The 15,354-nt window shown below is 34.7% G+C and overlaps 1 protein-coding gene across 2 annotated transcripts in view; it reads left to right on the plus strand.

The window, feature by feature from the left end:
• Positions 1-15,354, plus strand: part of MAP3K7 (mitogen-activated protein kinase kinase kinase 7) — a 64,865-nt gene that overhangs the window by 24,280 nt on the left and 25,231 nt on the right. The window contains exons 7-13 of one of the 2 annotated variants that reach the window (XM_079781178.1): positions 631-759; positions 2,777-2,907; positions 4,879-4,960; positions 7,389-7,519; positions 8,131-8,260; positions 11,170-11,250; positions 15,068-15,132. In XM_079781178.1, coding sequence (XP_079637304.1) covers positions 631-759; positions 2,777-2,907; positions 4,879-4,960; positions 7,389-7,519; positions 8,131-8,260; positions 11,170-11,250; positions 15,068-15,132 — 749 coding nt within the window. The remainder of the gene's footprint in view (positions 1-630; positions 760-2,776; positions 2,908-4,878; positions 4,961-7,388; positions 7,520-8,130; positions 8,261-11,169; positions 11,251-15,067; positions 15,133-15,354) is intronic. The other variant, XM_079781179.1, reaches the window with a different exon arrangement.

Consider the following 15,354-nt stretch of genomic DNA (forward strand, 5'->3'; position numbering starts at 1 on the left):
CATGTGTAGTACATATGGTACGCTAAGTACATGAAGAGCTGCTATTATAATTGTTCATTCTTATAGTGGGTTGTTTGAGGTTTGAGTTTTTGTTGGGGGGTTGGCTGTTTATTGTAATGATTCACCCACCAACTTATAAATCCTTTAAATTTTGCTGCATAATCTGCCAACTGTAAATTTGTTATTCATAATATTCACTGTTTACAACTTATTTTTAAGTTTTCAAATTAAGAATTCTATCTTACCATATATTGAAAAGAAAATCTTAACACTAAATTAGATATTTCTTCTGCTTCAGTAATAGGATAGTGCTTTTCAGCAAGAGAATGGGAGAAGAAAATTTAAGATTAAAAAAATATAGAAAGTAATGTACAAGTGTTTCATTCTCTGCCCCAAATGAAAAGGTACAACATGACTAACTTTCTAAAGTAGATTTTCTAGTTTATTATTAACACTTAATTCATTAGAAAGGTATTTTTTGCAAAGATTTAAGGAACTTCAGAAAGAGTAATTTCTCAGCTCTGCATGTGGGCTCCTCTTGTTTGTACACATTCTTAAAATTTATGAAAACAGTTGTTTCTTTAAATCACGAGGAAAAAAGTATTGAAATTGTACTACATTTTTTTGTAGGTAGCAATTACAGTGAAAAATGTGACGTCTTCAGCTGGGGTATTATCCTTTGGGAAGTGATAACGCGTCGGAAACCCTTTGATGAGATTGGTGGCCCAGCTTTCCGTATCATGTGGGCTGTTCATAACGGTTTGTGAAACAACATTTTAAAAAATATATTTGAATATTCCCTATATGAGAAATTGTTTCTCCCCCAAAGAAGACCATTTATCTTTAACATCTTTGGTACCAGAATACATTTCTGCCATCAGTATCCCACCATCCCCACAACCCAAAATCAGGCAGGGCAGGGCTTAGAGTGGTCCTGACCTTTGCACAAGGCTGAGGGGTTCTGCTGGTTGTGCTGATTTGAGCAAGGTTATCAGTAGTCAGCGGGAACCAACTAACTACTTAGGGGATAGAGAAGCATCGGCCTGGACTCTGTGGAGGAAATAAATTTAAAAATTAATAAGTATATAAAATCTCTCACATCGTTAAGATCATTGGGGAGTTAGCTTTTTCTCCTGAGGAAGCACAAGGATCTCACTGGAGAGATTAAAGCAAAGAATAATAATAAGAGTTGTTATTTAAGCTATGCAGAAAGGCAAAACACAAAGTGTTCAATATATTTTTTCTTTATATCTTACTCATCCTTATGAGGCGAATACTATGATTGCCTCATTTTACTTTTAAAATTACTTTTCCTAATTTTACAGATTAGGAAACTGAGACCTAGAGAGGTTCAGTATCTTGCCCAAGGTCACACACAAGATTAATAGCTGGTGCCCCAGCCGGGTGGCCCAGTTGGTTGGAGCATCATCCCATACCAAAAAGGTTGTGGGTTTGATTCCTAGTTTGATTCCAGAGCACATGCCTGGGTTTTGGATTTGATCCCTGGTAGGGACAAATACAGGAGGAAACTGATCAATGTTTCTCTCTCTCCCTCTCTTTTCTCCTTCAAATCAATAAACATATCCTTGGGTGAGGATTTAAAGAAAGATTATAACTGGTATTTATATATTCTGGGATTCAGTCTATATCTTTCTGACTTCAGTCTTCACGTTTTTAAGTTATGTTGATTTATGGATTCAATGTCCTTACATCCCTTCTATTCATTTTATATTTCTAATTAGAATGTTTTTAACGACCCATGATTTTAGAATTCATCTTCTTCATTAATCAAGTTACTTCACATTTGCTTTGGGAAAATAAACTCTTCATGAAGGAAAATTGCTTAACCTTCCTAACTTTTAACATCACTGTCTGTTATTTAATTTCTGTCACTTGATTATAATCATTCTGATTACTGGCATTTTAATACACTATTTCACAAGTGATGCACAGATGTCTGCCTAACTATTTAGGTCATTTGCAGACTTATCAAACAGTACTATCATCTGAGTAATCTTAACACTTTACCAGTTTCCTGTACTACCTATCATTTTGCTTCCTGTGATGTCATTGTAGAGAATACCAGAGCATTGACCAAGACTTTTTTTTCCCCTCTCTGTCAGTTGTCAGTAAATAATTGAATGTCAGTGAAGTAAGGGATAAAAGAACTAATTTATTAATTGGTAAAATTACAAAGGTTTCATTGTATTTGAGGCCTTCTTTAAGTTGGAGACCTTACTTATAATATTACAGTTTGGTAATTACACAGAAATTGTCTGTTTTCAGCTTATGAAATGATTGATTCACAGCAGCCAAAAGGACTCCCTCCCACAAAGGAGTCATTTGGAGATAAGTTTTTAGGAATGGAAGATGATTTTTCAAACACTTTTGAAATTTTTGCAGTGAATCTGAAAATATAGTTCAAGTAAGATTACCCCAAGCTACCATTTCATTTTTCTTAAACACAAATTAAGCCATTATTATTTGTTAAAGAATATTTGTAACAAGTGAAATATTATTCTCAGGCTTACTATTACCATATTGAATATAAACTTTTTCATTGAACTTTTTAAAAGGTGTAGCTTCTCCCCTTTATGAAAATACAGTGTTAACCTAAAAGACAAATAAAATTTTAAAAAACCCTACTTTTATTACTCCAAAAAAATCTTAAATTACAGATCTATAAAATAAATACTGTTTTAGAAATACATATAAAAAGCTGACAATATTCTTTGGGTAAATAATTCTTTCCCCCTCCTTTAATTTTTATTCATAGGTACTCGACCACCACTGATCAAAAATTTACCTAAGCCCATTGAGAGCCTGATGACTCGCTGTTGGTCTAAAGATCCTTCTCTACGCCCTTCAATGGAGGAGATTGTGAAAATAATGACTCACTTGATGCGGGTATAATCCTTCTTTTGAGGGGCTTTGGGTTTAGGGGAATGTGATGTGTACTCAGTTTCAATGGAGTTTTAAAGTAAAAGAACATTATTGCTAATTTCTGCTTTATATTTTTCTGTATTTTCCAAGTTACAAAAGACATTTATTACTCAATAATCAGAGGAAGAAATGCTATTGGGCGGCGGGGGGCGAGGGGGAGGATTTAGTTCTTTAAAATGAAAAGGGGCTAGACTAGGTTTTGGGACTTGCTTTTTCCTCCTGCTTAACTTAGTGGGTAAATGTGTTTGTTTCTGGGCCTGTTGCCTCATCTGCAATTAGGTGGTCTCTAAGGCCTTTACAGGACCTAGGTATTTTATGACTCTTAACACTTGCTAAACTAAATTTTTAATTTTCTTTATCAAGCAGTCACTTATGCAGGGCAATAGAGAAATTGCATTTGTAGACACAAGTGATTTTTTACCTTTTGTTTTTTCGTTGAATATTTTCTGCCTTTCATTTGCCATTAAAAAGTTAAATTATTTTCTAGAATTTATAGAATTTTTAAATTTAGAACAACCTTTTTAAATGATTATCAAAATTTCCTAGACTATAAATCAGATGCTTTTAGAATTATTTGAATAATTTTAGGACTCTAAATTTTAGGACTCTAAAATCTATCAAGTGGTACCTTGACTTTAAAAGTTAACATACTATAAAAGTACCTGAATTTCAAAACAATTTGCTCAGTAGAAGAATCTTCAAATATCCTTAACTATAGCTAAGTGATTTCCTAAATGGCCAAAGATTTAGTTTGTTCATTCTGTTGAAAATAATTTAGACAAATCAGCTTGAACTAATCTGATTAAAACTAACTATCATATTTGGGTATCAGCTACATACATATATAGAATTCTGGGCCCTAAAGATATTTTCATAAGAAAACAACTTAGTCTCTAGAGTCACATACCTTAAAACATTGGGATATATAAATTGGTCAAATTGTAATTGTGCTTAATATGTTTTGTTTAATTTGAAAAGAAAATTTTTTTCTCTTAAATTCTAATTTTTTTGTGCACTAAATGTTTCTAATATGTCCAGGTCATAGAGAGATATGCATAATCTTTTCCTTTTGTTTAAAATATTAGTTCTAACAATCATTCTGTGGCACACCAATCTCAGTTATCAGACTAACAATCATTTCAACAATTTGGAAGTTTACATCACTACTTTGAGAACATAAATATGTTTTAGATAACTGTGAGGAATGATACTATTGTATGTCATATGATCCCTTAGAGAATATTTGCTGTTTTCTTCAAGATTCTGGTCTCTGCATTCTTTAATACACTAGAGGCCCGGTACACGAATTCCTACACCAGTGGGGTCCCTTGGCCTGGCCTGCGGGATAAGGCTGAAACTGGCTCTCCGACATTCCCCGAGGGGTCCTGGGTTGCGAGAGGGTGCAGGCTAGGCCGAGGGACCCCACCGATGCACGATCGGGGCTGGGGAGGGACGCGGGTGGTTAGCCAGCCTGGGAGGGACCATGAGAGGGCTCTAGGGTGTGTTCGGCTTATCTCGCTCAGTCCCAAACAGCCAGACCCCAGCAGCAAGCTCTCCTACCCGTCGAAGAGTCTTCCACCTGGTGGTCAGTGCATGTCATAGGAGCGATTGAGTGACCTTAGCATATCATTAGCATATTATGCTTTGATTGGTTGAACGGCCGACCGGACACTTAGCATATTAGGCTTTTATTATATAGGATGGCATTGATCACAATTGAAATTCAGAAAAGGAGCATGTTATTGTCATCTTTATAAATATCAAAAACTTAGATATCTACAAATTCACTATGTGCCTTAAGGAAAATAAAGCAGCATCTTTGCTGCATTCAAGTCCCATGACAGCAAAATAATTCAGATGTACTTTTCAAGTTAATTGTATAGGATTTCAGTTGTATGAAAGGAATTTTAAGTTGGATTTGCTTTTTATCTGTAGTACTTTCCAGGAGCAGATGAGCCCCTGCAGTATCCCTGTCAGTACTCGGATGAGGGACAGAGCAACTCAGCCACCAGTACAGGTAAGCAGAGAGATCAGAAGAATAATCATCTAAATTTTTTTTGTGTCTTTCCCATAAAATTATAATTCCCATTTTCAGTTTAATTTCTTCATTTCATAAGACTGATTACATTTTGAGTTTCCAGGTGCACCATTCTTCATGAAGGTCCAAGATTAAAGAGTTACTAAAGTTGTGCTTCCATGTCTTGGAATTCTTGCATAGTTATATATAAAGCGATTGGATATCATATTACTGTGAATGCTATTCTTTCTTTGAAAGATAGTTTATATATAGATACTGCTAGATCAAATACTATTAGAAATTATTGTAAATATATGTAACAACATAGTTCTTCATTATGCTCACCTTATTTTTTTTGCTCTTTATAGAAGAGTTTACAGAGACTATTCTACAATTTTAGTTCAGAGTTCCTCGGTTTTCTAAATATGAAGAAGTGGGATTGATTCATAGATTATGGTCATCAAAAAAGATAGTAGAGCTCTGGCTGGTGTGGCTCATTTGGTTGAGCATCAACCCATGTACAAGAGGTCACTGGTTCTATCCCAGGTTGCGGACTCAACCCCCAGTAGGTGGCATTCAGGAGGCAGCAGATCAATGTTTCTCTCTCATCGATGTTTCTATCTCTCCCTTGCTCTCTCTCTCTCTCAAATAAATAAGAAATTTTTTTAAAAAAAGATAGAAATAATAATCTAACTTAGAAAAATTGTACTAAATATATATTTGGGAATACATCATGACATTTTATTATTAAAATTAAAAGGTATATGTATGTATATACTCAAAATTTTATTTTCATTGACAAATATTTTCACTGACCTATATCTCCCACCTCAAAAATAATTATATTTATTTTAAGCTGGTTACTGTTTGGCTAGTTATTTCCAAATTCCAGTTTTACTGAATATTTTAGTTGTGCTAAATTTTAAAGTGAACTCTAAAATTCTGTTTTGTTTTGTATTTTGCTTCTGCTTTCAAACCCTCTCCCTGTTTTTATACTTGACTTTTAACCCTTTGATGTTTTCACTGATCCTCAGTCCTCCTCTAAGTTCTTCCTTTTTTCCTCCATTTAATTCCAAGCAGCTATTATAATTCCATTGGGAATAATTCTCAGCCTTCTAGCCCTTTACTCAAGCTTGCTTGGCTAAACCACAGGCCTGGTTAAATCTGACTCTCAGCTTACTCCACATATCAGTGCAGCTGAATGTGGCTGGAGATGACACACATTTACTATCCTCAAATCTCTATTTAATGCTCCTGGACAGTTGTACTTTATTTTAGTACATCTCGCCTCTCCTAGATGATTTAATTTTATATTTTAGCCTCTCTCCTCAAACTTTAAACTCTCCTCACTCTCAGCTGACCTTGTTTACTATTTCTCTGAAAAAATGGGAGTAATCAGTAGATGGTTTCCACAAGCTCCTTCACTATATCTGCCCATCTACTCTGCATTTTCTTCCGTTACTATGGCTGAACTGCCCCTGCTTCTAGCCAAAGGCAAGCCTGTGAACTTGTGTATTAAATCCCATTCCAGCAATCCTTCCCTCTGTCTCTGGCGTCATCAGTGTTAGCCTTTCTACTGGTATCATTCCCAGAGCATATACAGTCTATATTTGATTTTCTAGCTTCTCTTCCCATTCTCTTGTGTCCTCTCCTCTTCAAGCTTTTATTATACCAGTACTTCAGAATTGTTCTTCTCACGTTGTCACCAGTTATCTCCAGATTATTATATATAAATGAATAATTTTAAGTTCTCATCTTTTTTGACTATCAGTAGCATTTGATAAAATTCATTACACTCCTTCTTACAGGATTTTCTTCAGTTGGTCTTCAGGATCCCATACTAGCCTAGATTGTCTTATATCTCTGGCCACTATTCTGATGGTTTCCTATGCTGATTATTTCTTATCTTCCCAGGCTATATATGTTAGAGTGCCCAGGGCTCATTAATTTAGACTCTCTGCTTATCTGTCTACACTCATTTCCTTGGTAATCTCATTTAATATCATAGCTTTATGTACTGTCTATTTACCGATGTTTTGCTCCATCCCAGACCTGAACTCTACACTCATCCAACTACTTGCATGATATCTAATAGGAATTCAAACATCATTTTTCACACTAAGCTCCTGGTACTCCCTTCAAACTCACTCCTACCTTGATCTTCCCTATCTTGATTAATAGGCACTTCATTCTATTAGTTCAGGCTAACAACTTTAAAGCATCTTTGACTATGAGAAGACTATTTAAGTATTTTGGTTCCCTTTTTGTGCTATTCTTAAATTTCACTTAAAAGTTTTTTGGGGGGCTATCTTCATTAGCTTAGAAAGTCTTATTTTCTATTTATGTCTTGCTAGTTTAGAAAAGAATTTACATTACATGTTGATGAAGCATTTGTATTTATTATTCATAAATGTTTCTGCTTTCCTAGGCTCATTCATGGACATTGCTTCTACAAATACCAGTAATAAAAGTGACACTAATATGGAGCAAGTTCCTTCCACAAATGATACTATTAAACGCTTAGAATCAAAATTATTGAAAAATCAGGCAAAGCAACAGGTTTGTTTTGTTATTAAAGTAAAATCATATGGTAACCTTGGTAGTCATAATGTTATACCAACTGAAATGATTTGCCATCTTTCATTATACAAATTCTGAATCTTGTTTCTGAAACAGATAAGCTTAAGAGTAGAGACATATGAGAAACTCCTATTACCAAATTGTTTTCCCTTCTGATGATTGCTGCCTTTGCCAACTGTGCAGCTCGCTCTCTATGGTGATTCCTAACTTTAATGGTTAATGTTTAAAAATGTCAAATGGCTATTTCTTGGTTGTACCATCCAGTTAAAGTTGTCCTAAATCTATCATTTCATGTTGTTCAGATATATTACATTTTTGCTATTTAAGGTGTGATTTTATTCATCTTGCCTGAGGCATTTAGGTTAACTAATAATTGGGGCATTTAACTCCAGTGACCACCCTTCTCTGAAGGCCAGTATTACAGCTTGCTCTCCCTTAACCCCGTAGCTCCCTTTCCCTGAAAACTTCCCTTTTCTTTCAGAAACAGAACTCATAAGAATCCCAGTTGGTATTTTTCCTCCTTCTAGGCTGTCTAGGATTTTAAATCCAAAGAGTTTCAAGTAATTCACATTGACCTGTAATTTTAACAGAGTGAATCTGGCCGTTTAAGCTTGGGAGCTTCCCGTGGGAACAGCGTAGAGAGCTTGCCCCCAACCTCCGAGGGCAAGAGGATGAGTGCTGACATGTCTGAAATAGAAGCCAGGATTGCTGCAACTACAGGTAAAAAGGAAATAGAAGTGTGAAGAGGAGTGAAAATGATAGTTTCAGTTGTTTCAGTAGTGGGATTATCAGGGATTTTTGTGTCTTAAAAATTTTTGAAGCAGGAAGTAGGCTTACAGTATACTTTCTAACTTTTAGCAATAATTTACACATTTCTCTCAAATTGCAAATAAGGAAGATGATAGGGCTTATAAAATTATTTGGACCATACAGTATACGTTACTAATTACAGATTTTATCAAATGTTATTCTTTCAATGTAAACATGAGCAGAAAATAAATCTAAATGCGAAATTGAAATTTTACCAAAACCTTGTTTTGCAAGTTTTTTAATATTTTAATTTTTTAAGAGAGAGAGAAACATTGATGTGAGAGAGATACATTGGTTGTCTCCCATATGCACCCCGACAGGAGATCGAACCCACAACCCAGGAAAGTTTCCTTACTAGGAATCTATCCAGCGACCTTCTTGTGCATGGGAGAACACTCCAACTGAGTCACAACGGCCAGGGCTGGAAGATTGAGTGATTCTACTAGAATTTTGTGCTAAATTCAAATAATAGCAAATATCTTGTTTTGAAATTAGCAAAAAAATGTACTCCAGATTCATATATAATTTGGTTGTGGTTAATGCTTTTAATTGTAAAATAAAAGATTATGTTAATTATATTTGATCTTGAAAACACTAACTTTTCCATTTTATCAGTTCTTAAAATTATTAATTATGGAAGGACTGGTCACACACAAAAATTTTATGTGTTGTTACCTGAGTAAACATCTAACCTTCTTTTCTAGCTAGGCTTCATTTTAGTAATGGTGGTTTAATTTGCCTTCTTTGTGATTCCTCCAGAGGTGGAGGGAAGCTCATTATACAAGTAAATACATTTCTTTTGTGAAAAATGTGGAAATATAAAAAAAATAATAATCTTTCATAGTGTCCCATAGTTATATATGTATGTACATGTATATTAGCATATATATATTTTAAAAATTAGCTAACCAGGTTTTTGTTTTGTTTTTTTACATTTTTTGTCATTCATTTGTTTTTTTCCTAAATTAAATATTCTCATTTTGTGTGGAACTCTTTTCAGATAGAAGTTGTCCAGAGGACAGTCATACTATACTTGACTTCAACTAATCATGATCAGTGATTTTATTAATCAGCGTTAGAATCAGGTCGATATAACAGAATGTCCAAAATAACAGTGTCTAACAATTAAACTCTTATTGTTCACACTTAAACAAATCTGGAGGTAGGCTCCATGATCATTAGGCGACTAGATTCCTTCTGTCCCTTTGTGCCATAGACCCTATTGTGTGGTTTCCATCCTCATAGATACTTGGGTGCTCCAGATTGTTGTTACAGCTCCAATCATCACATCCACACAATCCAGACAGCAGGAAGGAAAAATTAGGAGAAGGCCAAAGGGCACATATCCAAGCTCTTCATGGAGCTTTTCCAGAGTAAAGTCAGGGCTCTGTTGATAAGAAAAAGGAGAAAATAATGATTGGGAGGGCACCAGCAGTCTCTGCCATACAGATGGGTCTTCAGAAACGATCAAGTTGATTGGAGGTCAATAGCCACTGGTAAGCTCTTCTGGTCTCTATGAGTCACAAGTGTTTCTGTGGAGGAATTGTGTCTCACTATAGTATTAGATGAATAGGGATATGCCCTCACACTTTGGGGAATCTTTTCCATTTCAGTGATATCATTCAAAATAGACCTGCCAAATAGTGATTTCTTCCTTAAAACAGGAAATAGTGCTATAATAATTTTATATCTGCCGGTGTCAATATTCTAGTCAGGTACTGGTTTATAATCTTTACAGAAATGATATTTCACTAGGTTAAAGATAACCATATGCATTTAAATTACCCTATCCTTTTTCTGCCTAAATGTAGAACAGGTGCTATTGAACAGTCACTGAATTCTACACAGTTCTGATGTTTTTAGTAAATTACCTTACTTTGAAAGGTTAATTTTCTCTAGCTTTTCAACACTATTCATGTTTAGCAGGAATGCACCCTAAACTTTGGAAACTACAATAAATAACTCAGTCTACTAGAAGTATACACTGAGTGACCAGATTATTATGATCTCTGAACGCATAATAATCTAGTCACTATATATATATATATTAGATGCCTGGTGCATGAATTCGTGCATGGGTGGGGTCCGGCCAGCCTGGCCAGGGGGAGGGGACATGGACGGTTGGCCGGTCTGCCTGCTGGTCGAACTCCTGGTCAAGGGGACAATTTGCATATTAGCCTTTTATTATATAGGGTATACACTGAGTGGCCAGATTATTATGCGTTCAGAGATCATAATAATCTGGCCACTCAGTGTATATAAATATTTATAATTATAAAAACATATACATTTTATACTTTGATGCAATAATTATCATTTAACCAAAGAATTCTACTTTATAGCACACTTCAAAAAACACCTAACTTGAACATATATCCCTGTATTTTTATATTAAAACAAATATGGTAGCTTATTTCTTTTAACTCCTCCCTTCCTCCCCACTTTCATCCTAGCCCCTCCATGGTATATGAGTGGTTTCACTTAGGTAGATTATTTCTATGAACATATTTGTATTTAGCTTCCTCATTACCTTGCAGCTTTGTTTGTCTCTGTCCTTTTTTTTTTTTTTTTTTTTGCTTTTCTGTTTTTTTCTTCTGCTAATTAAAGCCAGTGTGTGAAACATCTTGTATTGGTAGTTGTTTGCTCCTTAATCACGCCTTTTCTGAGCATGGATGAAAAGTCAGATAGTTCTGCATGCCTTTCTGCACGGAGTGTTATTAACATAACTATTTGAAAACTATTTTGTTTTTGTAATTTATTGTTTTCTGTGTTACTTTTGTGGTTGTTTGCATGTATACTGTGTATATGTGTTTTTGCAGCCTGTTCCAAGCCTAAACGGGGCCATCGTAAAACTGCTTCATTTGGCAACATTCTGGATGTCCCTGAGATCGTCATATCAGGTATCATAGGCCACCTGAGTTGGTCTAATAACTGTGGAACCGGAATAATGATCCCTGGTACTTACAAAATGCTTCTTGCTCCAATTTTTGTAGGACATGAAAATAGATACCTTGCATGCAATAATTAGGGAGACAGATTGAAAATGTATACATTTATCTACACTGAAGTGGGCTTGACAGGATACCTCAGATATCCAAAAATGAGGATAAAATAGAAGGCAAAGTAAATCTTTTCACAGAAGGGAGAATGCCTGCCCAGATTTTACCAACTTCCTCTCAGCTTTTAGGTGAGTAGATAAACTGAACCCAGACCTTTTTTGCATCCAGCAGAAAGAGGAAACAACTATTTAAAAAATATTTGTTGTCCTTGGCTCCTTTCTTTCTTAGTTACTATTTTAGGGGTGTCCGCTAGGCTTTCTATCCCAGCCTCTTTCTGTTGGTAGCAAGTGAAATATGAAGTTGAGAAAAGAGGACTGCTAAATACCATTTTGCCTTAACTTAGAAAACAGAAAGTAAAATTAAATGAGATTTGCTGTTTCGCATGGTATCTTGCCAAAGAATCATGTTCAATTCTGATTCTTGTGCATTATCAGGAGAATCTTTCCACATATTACTTTTTATATCTAACTCACACATGGTACTTCAAGTTGGTAAATTGCTTTTATTTCTTAGGATGATGATCTTATAGATGAATCTAAATCACCATTTTTGATAGAAGCTTTAATGGCATGTGTGACCTTCAATATTGGTTAATACATGTTATCCAAATTATCATTTCTTTATCCCTCTGCTTTAGGTTTTCCTTTACCTCCCACCCCCAAATTTTGATAAGAAAATTACAATTTTCCTCCCACACATTCATGGGTGTTCTTTGGGTGAATTCTCTAGCACTCTGGTACTTTGCCTATGATTATGCTTTTAGCATACTATTTAATACCTAGTGTTTTTTTTCTCCTCTAGAAAACTGAAAACTGAGGATAGAGACAGTGTCTTTGTTATTTAGTTTTGATTGTATCAGAACTGTCTGGTCAATGTCTTTTACATAGTGTTTAATAAATTGTGCCTGTTTAACAAATTATAATTGAGGTTCAGTGGCCAGGAATTAGCATACATATAAATTATAAATATGTATAAAATATAAATTATACAATTCCTAGGGTCCATTTTGTGTATACAAAACCATTTCTTTTAGAGGAATTACTTTTCATTCTGTTTATCAAAGTAGTTTGTTTTACATCATTACTATTGCTGTTCAGAGAATAGAGTTAACCTATTTCTTACATTGTAATTTTATTTATTGAGTCATGGGTTGTTTTCAAAATTAACAAGTACTTGAGATCATTTTATTTCATGGTAAAAGGTACTATATGTTTAAGGGAATAATATTCTAACTAAAGTGGCAACATTTTACATACATATTGCTGAGCTGTGATTATATTAAATGTTTGAGGGAATCAGGAAAATTTAGGCAAATGGTAGTACAATTTTAATCCAGGTCTTAGGGGTAAACACATACACATACACACATACACACACACACAGTGGGCAATACAGCCAGTACTATACAAGATGAGAGAGAGAATAGGAGAAAATAATAGTCTCAGTGGTTCTCAATCAGGGTGAATTTGCCCCCCCTCTCCTCCGCCCAGGGCACATTTGGCAATGTCTAGAAACATTTTTGGTTGTCGCAGTTGGCAGGTGCTGCTGACATATAGTAGGCAGAAGCTAGGGAATCCTGCTAAACATCAACACTATACCGGACAGCCTACCACAGCCAAGAATTGTCCAGCCTAAAATGTCAATAGTGCCAGTGCTAAGAAACCCTGGTTAGAGAGGCATCTTGCTCCTCTTTTCTACTTTTTGTTCTTTTATATTACCATGTGTAACATAGGTATGCACATATCAAGGAACCATTAAAAATGTAAAATAAGTGAGTTTCTAAATTAGTATTTAGTTGCAAAAAAATTCAGAATCAATCTAAATTTACTAAGAACACACCCAGTAATTTCCATTTTTAATTATAGGCATTTGATTTTTTCTTACATTCATATTTCTAAATTACGACCTAAAACTTAATATTGGAGCAACAAGTATTTGTTGATTGTAATCCTTTTCTGCTTTGTCTGAACTATTTGCCAGATGGTTTCTGCTATGGTTATGCTAATTAAATACATTGCTTAATATTGCTTGCTTTGACTCATGCTGTAGCTTAAAGATTTTTCATTTTATGGCATTTGTGAACTGTCAGCTCTTCTTTACCCTATTTCCTTAAAAGTTTTTACTTCCCTTTTCTCTTACCTCCACCTAGATTTGAGTTTGTTTTTGTTGTTATTGCAATGGTGATGTAATGATTTTTAGACACGTGCTGGGTGGTTCCCTAGGTTCACAAATGTTGCTTATCTGAAAAGAGAATTCCAGACACTTTTACAAGCCTATCTCATGTAAGCTAATTTTAGAATGATTGTGTTGAATGAAATGTGCCTAAAATTGCTTATTAGTCATGGTAGTGGGGATCTTTTCTGTCTTTCAAAAACAGGAATAGTTAAAAGTTTTCATAAAAGTATCTTAGTGTGCCTGATTCAATAAATGTGCAGTTTATTGCCTTGTTAGTTTGTAATCAAAAGTTGGAACTGGAATAAAATGAAATTTTAAGTATATGTCTGAGTTATAATTATATAAAGAATTCTAAAACACTTTTCAAGGGTGGCTATACATTTGAGTTTTTGTATTCACTACACATTATTGCATCAGACATTATTTTATTATAAGATCCTTTTAGTTTATGTGTAAAGTAGTAATGGGGTCTAATGGATTAATATGCTAAATTATATTGCTGATTGGTTTAAAATAAGATACTTAGGGTATGGAAGTGTAAATTTTAAGAATGAATTCTGCCTGCTGATCAGGGCACAGCTATTAGAGTACATGTTCCTGGGGCTGCCCACAGTTGAGAAATTGCATAATATAGCTTTCAGAGTCAAAAGAATTTCGAGTATTGTGTCAGCTGTTACTCATAATATTTTGGTGTTTCCTTTTAGACAGCTGATCTCTCATCCCAAATAAAAGTGCTGAGTGAAGCTAATGCTTAATTCATTCTCTTTTGTTGAAGACTTAAATTTGTAGAATTCTTTCATTAATTGATTTTTAAGTTATTACAGCACAGAAGTTCCTAAAGCAGGATTAACTCAATAGCCCATTTAAACAAGCTGTATATTTGAGAACAGAATGAGAGTCATTCATCTCCAGTGGGATATTAAAGAGTTGTTGTTCACAACCAGTAGATTACCTGATTCTGACAAAGACTAATGGGCTTAAGTAAGTGTGACTGGGTTTAATAAATTTTAAGCCTAAGCATCCTTTTAGGCCCTAAAATGAAGAAGGTACTGTTGTTGGTTAAAGTCAGTCGTGTCTTACAACCTGATAGCTGTCTTGCTGTAGAAGCTCTAACGTAAGGCCCTTGAAATAGATGCCGTCATCAGCCCCACCCCCCCAGCATTCATCTATTTAAATACATGACAGAAGATGGTGGGAGAGAGTTCAGCAGCTACTCGTGTGGTAGGAGTGGTTATTGTATTAGGACATGCTTTGTTGTAGGCTGGCAACTTTTGAGTTAAAACATTCCAGCTGTTTCTCTTCCCTTTTTTATTTTTTTTACACCTTTCTTTTTATTTTTTTAAATAATAAATTCAGTTTTTTTCTCACAAACATTTTGTATAGATTCCAGGAGCAACAAATTTGAACTTCCTACTGTAGCGATTAAATCCTTACTGTATGTCTGAATAGATTTTGGTATTTTACTTTTTTTATTTTTTAAAAGGCAACGGACAGCCAAGACGTAGATCCATCCAAGACTTGACTGTTACTGGAACAGAACCTGGTCAGGTAAGACCTAACATTCAAATTCTCAGTCTCTGAAGAAGAATAATGGGCAGAAATAAAGAATTAACTGTAATTTATACTCTGCCAAATTATTTTATGAGTTGACCTAAAATTGTGATAGAGAAGTTTATTTATACATGAATTAAGTTCTTAGAAAAAAATTTAGGTGCCATTATTAATTAAACTTGAAGTTTAATTTAGGAAATAGCTCTCTGCATGTTATGT

This window comes from Cnephaeus nilssonii (assembly GCF_951640355.1).
Source record: "Cnephaeus nilssonii genome assembly, chromosome: 9".
In the NCBI taxonomy this organism is placed as follows: Eukaryota; Metazoa; Chordata; class Mammalia; order Chiroptera; family Vespertilionidae; genus Cnephaeus; species Cnephaeus nilssonii.